Source organism: Tenrec ecaudatus, chromosome 14 (assembly GCF_050624435.1).
Source record: "Tenrec ecaudatus isolate mTenEca1 chromosome 14, mTenEca1.hap1, whole genome shotgun sequence".
Lineage (NCBI taxonomy): Eukaryota > Metazoa > Chordata > Mammalia > Afrosoricida > Tenrecidae > Tenrec > Tenrec ecaudatus.
The window spans coordinates 88,576,974-88,588,025 of NC_134543.1; the positions used below are offsets into that span (position 1 = coordinate 88,576,974).

General features: G+C 37.4%; 1 protein-coding gene across 1 annotated transcript; it reads left to right on the top strand.

Moving 5' to 3' along the window:
* The first annotated feature begins 8,060 nt into the window (after positions 1-8,060).
* Positions 8,061-8,978, top strand: LOC142425703 (olfactory receptor 4F17). The gene has a single exon (XM_075531025.1). The coding sequence runs from the start codon at positions 8,061-8,063 to the stop codon at positions 8,976-8,978; it is 918 nt and encodes a 305-aa protein (XP_075387140.1).
* The last annotated feature ends 2,074 nt before the right edge of the window (positions 8,979-11,052 follow it).

Genomic DNA, 11,052 nt, shown 5'->3' on the forward strand with positions numbered 1-11,052 from the left:
TAGACTTTGTTGATAAGGGCACAAGACTTCTGTAGTCATTAGGGACACAATGGAATATGCAATTATTGTCTTTAAAGAGCTGAGAATTCTGAAGAAGAGGAGATATAATTTTCAAAAGGAGTTGCAACAATATTTGTTAGTCATGAAAATACTGTGAGATTCCTAGCTAACCTATAAACCAAAATGGTAGTTTTCTAGCAATAACTACATTCAATTTTCATGTGGACACATATATGGTATATATATGCATATATATGATTTAGCTTTATATTTCTATTATCTGGAAACCAATAAATATTTCTTATGGAAATTATGTAAATCCAATCCAATGGATAAAATATGGGTTTATCTAAACCACAAACATTAAAACTGAGGAAAAACAATCTCATCCTAACTGCACTTTGTTATGTAAATGGTAACTTAAGCACTGTGTTACAAATCTGAAATATCTTTGGAGATTTCAATGCCAGTCTTCAGTCAATATAGTTTGTGCAATGCTTTCGTAGAGGCAGCACTAACTCTTTGCATTGCGTGACGTTGATTTACATTTTGAATGTTGTTCTGTTCGAGGGCGGCGCTGGCCCGTTGCGCGGTGTTCATGTGGCTGTTCCGCTAGTTCACAACAGGATTGCATTCCCTTACAATCTTCCTTAGAGCATTTCTGAAACCGTTCTCACATGTAGCTGATTCCTTAGAAACGATTACCTACAATCTAGAAGTCCAAGGGGTTTCCCCAAATTTGTGGGAACATAGAATTAAATGATTACAGCAACTTTCCACAAAGTTTTGGAAGTCCTCTCGTATTTGAAAGAACTTATTTCCTAGAGGAGAGTAATCTGTTTATATTGCCAAAGCTTGTATGAGTCTGCTAGATTCTTCACAGGGATGACATCTTTCAGTTAAATTTTGGACATCCCGGTGGAACAAAGCACCATTTAAAGAGCACATAGATGTATGCCTACGATTTGTTTAAGTAACATTAATTGTGTTGACTTGGTTCATCACATTTACTACTGAGTGGTAATAAACACTATTTAATCATAATCAATACTAAAATTTTCTTATTATTGGTCAAATTTACTCCTATATTATCTCCACAAATTTGCATAAATGTTTTATGGTATTTCCTGCTTATAAAATTAAAGTATTATTTATTGCTTTGTTAACGTATCCAAATTTTATTTTCCAACTGTGTCCTATTTAATTATTTTAATATGGCACTTAAAGATTCACATTTAGATTCAGTGAGGTCATAATATTTAAGTAGGACAAGAAATAGCTCTTCTATTTCCATGTGTTTCCACTAATGGCCTGGGGAAAACTTGTGAAACTATAAGAATTAGTCTCAGTCCTCAAAGCTCTGGCTGTCTGTTCCCAGACCTCTTCACCTGTCTTCGGCCACTTTCATTAAAGGCTCTTAATTAACCAAATGGTGTACAAAGGAAGTCGGTTTGTATATATTTTTCTCTTGGATTTTTTATAATTCAAAAGAGAGGGCTTATAACAAGAACATCTGCACTCTTCCTTGCTTTGAAAATTGCTGTAGCTTCTCCCAGTTATGAAGGAGGTAGGTGTAACCATGAAATGGAAACCTATTAGTAGACCTAACCAAATTATATCATTTTATGGACAATGAGGTGCTTCTGTAAGTAGGATTCCATTCTTGTTTCAGAATTTAATTGCTTGTTTATCTTCAGGAAAAGTGAAGGACACCGTGAAGGTGGCGTAAATAATTGATCAAGTTAGTGCGAATGATGTCAGGAAAGATAGCCCTTAGTGTAAGTGTCGCCCAGCCAAGCTGTGGGATCTTTCTTGGGAATCTCCCAGAATCATATATGTGTTGCTCCCAACGTGTGATCTTTATCTCTCTCTTTCTCTAAATCAGGGTTCTCTTTTGTCACTTTGCCATCCTTTTTGCAACCAGCATAAAACCCAGTTTGGGATATTTTGTTCAAATAAGGGTGCAAGTCAAATTCTTAGAGTTTCAAAGAGGAACTAGTTCAACTTAAGCTCATGTTCCAAACAGGAACAGTTCGATCCAGGGATTTTGAATGGTATGCCCCACCTGACGGAGTAAATTAATGCCAGAAACCAAGTCTCCTGACTTCAATCTCAGCGAGTCAAACACAGCCTTAAGCTATTTTTTTTAAGAGGTAAAAATCTTTAAGATAAACATACACCATTTAAGATAATGGTTGGATTTTAAGTATGGAAAAGGATTTTCTTGCTCAATCATGCCTGGTTTTACCTGCTTACTGCAACCAATGTATAGGCTTCTGGAGAACTTCAATGGATCTAAATTAGTGTTTAACTTTGTATCACTAGAAGTCTTCTTTTTTCATTTGAATCATTATTTTAGGAGTTATAGATGAGCTTAAAAAGGTTTGTGGTGGTGAAGGAAATCTGGTGATCTAGGACCCCATGTCCTGAATCTTCCCTCAGCAGCGTGTTCACTGGAGAAGAGATGTCTTACTTAAATGAGCTGGAAAGCAAAAAACACTGTCCAAGTTAATTGTGACTCAGCCATGCTAGCAGACTTCCTCTTTCTCCCCCAGAGCACCTAGTGCGGGTTTGAAGCATGGCCCTTACGGTCAGCAGTCCAACATTTACCCCAGAGTGCCTCCAGAGCTTCTTGACTAAAGAATATCCAGACTAAACTGTTACTTTCTACCCTGCTAGATAGAGGATCCGAGATCAGAGAAAGACCCTCGGTGAAACATTCACACAGTGGCTGTAACAGTGGACCTAAACAATGGAACTAAAGGTTGCATGCAGGGCTGTTATGAGTCAGGGCTGACTCAATGGCACTTAACAACCAGCATGTTAGAAAATCTTTTTGCTACAATTCAGCTTCTTGGACCAACAATCATCCTTGGTTTGAAGTTGTAGCAATCAAGTCTGTCCTTCCGCCTCGGTGACATACAGTGGTTTCACACCAGTACATCTCAATCTAAATTGTGTACCTTGATTCTAAAGGAATAACTCAACCAATCAGCCACGTCAAAAATAATCTCACAGTAGAAATATCAGCCTCTTCAATAGAAATCATTAGCTTAATGATCTTTATTATTAAAGTAAGCAGAAGAGAACTAAAATGAATGTCCACGATCTGTTTAACAATTAGATGTCTCTTTATGCTTGGAAAGAAATTTGGAATTCTTAATTTTAAGAGAAGTTTGGAAATAGTAATGTGAGGCATGAGTGAAAGAGTAAGATTAAGGGTAATGAGTAGAAAATTATAAATTCCAAGGTGTACGAAAGAACTGTGATTAATGAAGTAAAGAAAACAAACAATTCTATTCTTCCAAGAAATTTAGCAAGATTATTCTCTGTCCCTTTCATGTTTCATCTGGAATTGCATCCTTCAATTTCTACTTGTGTTTTGACATTTTATTTATCATTAACCCCGACACTGTCCGATATGTATTATCATGGCCATGCTTTCCCTTAGGGGTGGGACATCCAGCCTGTGAGCCAGATTTAAAAAACCAAACTCACTGCCATCGAGTCCATGCCAACGCAGAGTGACCCTATAGGAAAGAGTAGAACTGCCCCTGTTGGTTTCCAAGACTATAAACTCTTGATGAGAACGCAAAGGCTCGTCTTCTCCTGAAAGGAGGCTAGTGGTTTCAAACTGCCAAACTTGTTAGTAGCCCATAGAATCACCAATACCAGCTGACATGACATAGCTCAATAAAGAGAAGCCGTTCTAGCCACCACATTAACTCCTTGCTATCGACTCCATTCTGACTCATCGTGGCTCCACAGTGCAGGGTAGAACTGCCCCGGTGGGTTTCCAAGACTCTAACTCTTTAAGGAAGTAGAAAGCCTTGTATTTCTCCCATGAAGCAGCTGATGGTTTTGAACTGCTGGCTTGGTGGTTATCAGCCCAATAAGCAACCTAAATGCCATTAGGGCTCCTTCCCATGAGGGATGAGTTTATGAAATGTTTGACCAGTGTGGCCTATGAAGGATGTTATAAATGTCTAAATGGCCCTTTGCAAAAAAAAAAAAAAAAGTTTCCCTACTTCACTGCAAAATTTCTTGAGTTATTCATATTTTTCTCTCTTCAACACACAACTGAAATGGCCCTCTCAACTCATATGCAACAGCCACGTTTTAAGTACTCACCTAAAAATAGCAAGCTTCTAGGCTGACCCATAATACATTTTACTCTTCTAGGCAATTATCGTCCTCCTCCTCTGTCTCCTTTCAAGTATGATCCTGAGTCAAGAAGTTCATTCTCCTTCTATCGCATATTTCTATAAAAGTACTAAGCTGCCTTAGCAGCGAGTGGGTTAAGCATTCAACTAACTAAAGGGTCAGCAGTTCAAACCCACCAGCTGTTCCTCTGGATAAAAAATGAAGTTCTCTGTTCCATTATAGATGTGTAGTCTCAGAAATCCTACAGAGCAGTTCTATGCTGTCCAAAAAAGATCAGAGTTGGAACAGATAAATCTTCATGGGAGGGAGAAGGCAGCCTTATTTATCTTCCATGAAGTGGTTTGAACCCCTGACCTTAGGATTCAAAGTCCAGTACTTACCTACAGCTCCACAACAGGAGCTCTGGTGGAACTGTCTAGTAAGTGCAAGATTGGCAGTTAACGTGTCCCTAACCGAAAGGTGGGCAGCTCAAAACCACCAGTTTCTCAATAGAAGACTATTGCTCCTGGGAAACCCTATACAGGATTATTATAAATCAAAATCTACTCAATGGCAGAAGGCTGTGGATAAAGTCAGAATCAACTGCATTATCATGGGTTTGCTATTATCAGAACTGACGCCATCAAAATGCTTCCAATTATTCAGAATAAAAACATTGAAGTCATCTTTATTCTCCTCCATATTCTTTTAACAAATTTCCTGTTCTTAAAAGAAATATGTTACCATTGAGCTTTGAGCTGAGGACAACTCATTGCAACCCCATAAAGTGCCTCATACTAGAAATGTGATGAGTTGTCAGGAAGTAAGCTACTAGGGGTTTTTTAAAGATGCCTGGGTGCTGCAAACAATGACGACACTCAGCTATAAACCAAAGGTTGGGGGTTTGAATCCCCCTAGAGGCACCTTAGAAGAAAGTCCAGGTGATCTCGCTTCAAAACTCTGCCATACAAAGAGTGAAGCATGATTCCACTGTGACATATATGAAATAGTCACAAGCTGGAATCAACTCAATGGCAACTGGTTTTCCTATTATCACTACCTAACGGATGGCTATCCCACACTAAAAACTAGCCGTGTGCTACCACTTTAGATGTACTGCCCCATTCAGTCTTAACAGCACTCTTTCTGTCTTTCTCTCTCTCTCTTTCTTTCTTTCTTAACTAGATAAGACTGAAAGAGGTTAAGTGACTTGCCCAAGGTGATCACCTACATGCATCTAAGATTTGCAGCAAGACATAAGTCTAGGCTACCTAGTCCAGGAGTTCATAATCTAAATGACTGCCATGTTTCACTTAGAGCACCTCTAGCAGTCGGTATCCCCTTGATGGCAGTGACTGAAGTTTTCTCTATGAATCATAAAGTAATGAATCTTAGTGCTAACAGATAACTAAATATATTTTCTCCCAGCCCTTAACTGCTCATGCATCCACAACTTGCAGCTTATTGTTTTTTAAGTTTCCAGTCTCTTCCTTGACTAAATCACACTGAGACCAGAGTTAATTTATTTAATAATTGACCAGGTGCTTTTTTTTATTAGCCCCTCAGGACCCAAATCATACAGTAGACATTCCAAAAATACTTTCCAATTTTCTCTCCTACTGAATAAACCCATTCACACTTTCTCCAATACAAATGTATTGCATTGAACTCGCTTCACATCTAAATGTCCGCTTTCTCACATTTTGAATTGTATTTTTCTGATATTGTTTAGTTGTTCTGTTTTCCCTCTTTCATTTTACTTGGCATCATTCATTTTCCCTTTGCATTTTAGTACCACCCAATAGCAATTATAAACCCCTTTCTCTGAGAGGGTTGATAACTCAGCTTCACATTTTAGAATCATCATAAATTTACAATTTCCCTAAGGTTGGGTTGCATGATGAGCCCTGGGGCACAGTAGCTAAAGCACTCAGCTGCTAATCACAGAGTTGGCAGTTTGAATCCACTGCTATTCCACAGAAAAAATAGGGGACATTCTGCAGCTGTCAAGGTTGAAACATTGCAAACTGTACAGAAAGTTATTCTGTCTTCAGTAGGATTATTATGAGTTAGAATTGACTCGATGGTAGTGTTTTGTGTTTGTGGCTTTTTTTTTTAAGCTGAATCCCTAAAGCGTCTTTGCTTTTCCATTTTCACTCCTGAGACACTATGAAAATTATTTTGAAGTTGTGCCCTCCTCCCCCCTTCACATGTTCTAGAATAAGTGGAAACTTTGAGAATTTTTATCTAATACAGGCATTTGAAACAAAAGAAGAAAGGGATGTGGGGTTCAAATTTGAATGCAGACCATGATTGTTATTTCCAGCATATAACTAAAATTTGAAAGGATTGTTGGGGCTCTCTAGTGGCTTAGTGGTTACAGATTGGGCTATGATCCCCATGGTGTGAAGTCCAAACCCACCCATCTGCACCATGAGAGAAAAGGCAGCTTCCTACTGTGGTAAACCATTAGTCTCTGAAGTTCATAGGAGCAGTTCTACCCTGTTCAGTAGGGTCTTTAGATGTCAGCATCCACTCAATGGCAGTGACTGAAGTTTTCTTGATGCATAATAAGAAATCTCACTGCTAATAGTTAATTAAATCAATGGAACACTTGAAGCCCTGGTAGTGTAGTGGTTTCACATTGGGCTGTGATGCACAAGGTGAACAACAGTTTGAAATCACCAGCAGCTTCGCAGAGAAAAAACTGTGTTTTCTACTCCTTTAAACAGTTAGTCTTGGAAAACCACAGGGGTCACTATGAGTCAGTGTTAACTTGATGGTAGTGAGCTTGCATTTTTTGTTATACTGAACACTTCTCCAAAAAAAAAAATGCTGCCATTGAATCAAGGCTGACCCCCTGTGGGTTCCTGAGACTGTATCTGTTTACTGGAGTAGAAATCCCCATCTTTCTCCCAGGGAGCTGCTGGTGGTTTCAAACTGCAGACACTGCTGATCACAGCCTAACTCATAACCACAAATCCACCAAGGCCCCTTATCGAACACTTAATAAATACAAAATTTCCTGTAAAATTCATAAAAATCATGGGATGAGCATAATTATTAACATATTAATAAAATGATAAAATATACCTTAAAGATAATGAATAAAATGTGTAAGTTCCACAGGCTGCACACAATACCCATTCACTGTATTACCTCACACAATGAGGTAGGCAAAAGTAAAAATTTGTAGTCTGATAGAACGGTTCCAATAACTAGGCACAGAACTGTGATTGCAGACTTCTAGGCTACTGGTCTTTAGAGAATCTACTCTCTCTTTGGTAAGAAGAACATATATAACATCATAGTTGCATACATTTAAGTGCTTAAGCATGTACTATAGAATCAACCATTCCCCGAGAAAGGAGTATTAAAAGCATATACTTTTAATAGACTAGTATTAAAAGCATAATCCAGTAGAGATCAAAGCATGAACAGAAGTATTTTATTAGGAATAAGTTGTATAAACATGGGACTAATAACTTCAAGGTTGCTGGTTCAAACCCAGCAGCTGCTCAGAGGCGACCTGCTCTTGTAAAGATTTACAGGCTCTGAAAATCTATAAAGGAGAGCAATGAGTCAATCAAATAGATGACAGTAAATTTAAGTCTACTGTAAGTGTTAACTCTGAAAATACTTGGATAACTGGACTATAAGACATGACAGGTTAAAATGGCGAGTTTAGATTCTGTGTGTTTTGAACGTTTTCATGCTTCAGAATGTCATTATAAGAATAGAATGTCATTATAAGAACATTACAAAATGGCACTGACATATACAAATATACGGAATAGTAGAAAATGAGGCTTTGGACTTATACAAAGAATAACTCTGACTTCCTGCTCATCTCCTTCTCTAAGGTCATTACAGAGGCTGCTTCCTGGAATGAATCAATACGTGAAACTAATCACTCCATGGTGACGGAGTTTATTTTTCTGGGACTCTCCAATTCTCAAGACCTTCAGGTTTTCCTCTTTGTGTTCTTCTTCGTGTTCTATGTAGGAATCGTATTAGGAAACCTTCTCATTGTCATCACTGTGGCTTCTGACTCCCACCTTCACTCTCCCATGTACTTCCTATTGGCCAACCTTTCCCTCATCGATCTATGTCTGTCTTCAGTCACAGCCCCCAAGATGATCACGGACTTTTTCAGACAGCGCAAAGCCATCTCTTTCCAGGGCTGCCTGGGTCAGATATTTCTCCTTCACTTCTTTGGTGGTGGTGAGCTGATAATCCTTATAGCCATGGCCTTTGACAGATACGTAGCAATCTGTAAACCCCTTCACTACACCACCATTATGTGTGGCAATGTATGCGTGGGCATTGTGGCTGCTGCTTGGGGAATTGGCTTCCTCCATTCAGTGAGTCAGTTGGCCTTTGCAGTGAACTTACCTTTTTGTGGCCCCAATGAGGTAGACAGCTTTTACTGTGACCTTCCCAGAGTCATAAAACTTGCCTGCGCTGACACCTATCAGTTGGATATCATGGTCATTGCTAACAGCGGTGTGCTCACGGTGTGTTCTTTTGTTCTGCTAATCATCTCCTACTCCGTCATCCTAGTGACCATTCAACGTCGTCCTTCAGACAGGTCATCCAAGGCTCTGTCCACTTTGACTGCTCACATCACAGTCGTTTTTCTCTTCTTTGGACCATGTATCTTTATTTATGCCTGGCCATTCCCTATCAAGTCATTAGATAAATTCCTTGCTGTGTTTTACTCTGTAGTCACTCCTCTCTTGAACCCAATAATATATACACTTCGGAACAAAGACATGAAGGCTGCCATGAGACGGCTGAGAAAATGGAATGTGAGCTGTAGGATAAAGACCTAGATCTTGTATACTGGCGAGACTGAGCTGAGATAATATCATACGCTAAGGGGCTTCAAAATTTCATGGGAAAATTCCACTATATATTTAATTCCATTCTTTCCATAAACGTTTTGCCACCCCTTCATATATTAAGTAAGATTGATGAAGTACTTAGGAAAGTTCATAAAAATGGCACATTCTTTTCCATGTCACTTAGTAATTGACCATGAACTTTCACATATATTGTCTCAGTCTGTCATCAAATCACCTTATCCTTTTAGTTTTTGGATAAAGATGCAAAATTAAAATCATGGTTTCAAAATATTCTCTCACCTACTTCTCAGAGCAATGAGAGACACAGACATGCTAGCCTTCATGCCTCTCCATTCCTTCTTGTTAGTCCTGAGGGGAATTAAAGAGGAGGACAGAATCCAGACTGGATTATAAATTGTTTTAAAGCTTTCTTTGGCTTATTTTGCATAAAATTATCAAGGTAGCAATTGTTTAACTCCTAGCTTGAAAAATGATGCCAGTGATAAGGATATGTATAAGTCCATTTGAGAGGTTAAATTAAAAGCATACTAATGTAACATTTTATAATTCACTTCCTATCAATATAATAATCCACAATTTATTAATGCATTATTAGGAGTGACAGGAGGAGGGAGTCAGGCAATGTGAAATTCACTTGTTAGGGAATTGATATTCTGTGACAGCAATTGCTCATTAGCAGTAAAAAGCATCTGGCAGAATCCAGATCTCTAAACATATTAGGATGAAGTGTACTATTATAATTTACCCGTGTCATTTTTAAGAGTATGAGTTTTGAAATTAAAGTCAGGTACATGTCTATTGACCACTTAATAGTCATAAATTTGAATATATTATTTAACTTTCATAAATTTCCATTTCCACAACTATTAAAAGGAAATTATAATACAAATGGCATGTGGTTAATATGGTGACTAATGAGACAATATAAACCACATAGCACAATATGTGACATAACCAACACTCAATATATAGACATTAACATTTTAGCTATTATTAAATCCTACATATTAATACAAAGTCAAAAATATATTCCATATATTTTATCCCAACAGTTTTGAGATATTGGATACATTACAATCACTAACAGGTATTCATTGAGGACATTGTAGCTGTATGTGAATATGTGTATATTTGTATGATCTCAATAAGAAATTTATCCTGGCATATGATGTGCAGAATAGATCAACATATCTTTTCCCATAATATCCTTGATATCCAGTTACTCAACTGTCACATTGACATGCCCTTTGTTTTCCCATTGATTTGTGTTACTGTCCTAGGAACTCTACCATCTCTAGGAGATACTGAAAATCAGGGTAGTAATATAAAGAAAACACAAGTTAAAAATAGTTTGATTTAATGTGCTTGACACAATGTATGGATGTATGGAGTGTGATAAGAGTTGTACGAGCCCCAATAAAATGATTTAAAAGAAAATTAGCTTGACTAATAATTCTGATAAAAATTTCCTCTGTTCAGTGAGAATCACTGAAACAGAAGAAAAATTAAGATGAAATATTCTAAGTAAAAAGACTGGAAGCTTTCTAATTGTGGCTTGAATTCAGTGGTAAAAAAATTCACGATAAGAACATTAAAATGATGTTTAATCCATATAAAAGTAATTATCATACTATCAATAAGGTAGGGAATAACAAGATAGACATATATTTAATTATAAATTGGATATACACTTCACATTACAGACAAGGATAAGTTGGAGGAGAATTAAATATCTAAATTTTTTTTAAAGTATAGAAATATTCAAAGAAGTCATTAACTACTTTCTTTATAATCCATAAATGTGGTAAGTACTGATAAAATTGATGGCATAGATTTAATTTTTTAAATGTATGGCAAAATGATGAATGAGATAATAAGAGAAATATTAAGTATTAAGCAGCTATAAGAATAAAAGATTAAAAACATATGACAGCTCAAGACATGAAAAAATAATAATTATCAAGGGTTCAGGAGGGAGGGAGGGAGGGACAGGAAACAATGAGGAACTGATACCAAGGGTTCAAGTAGAAAGAAAATGCTT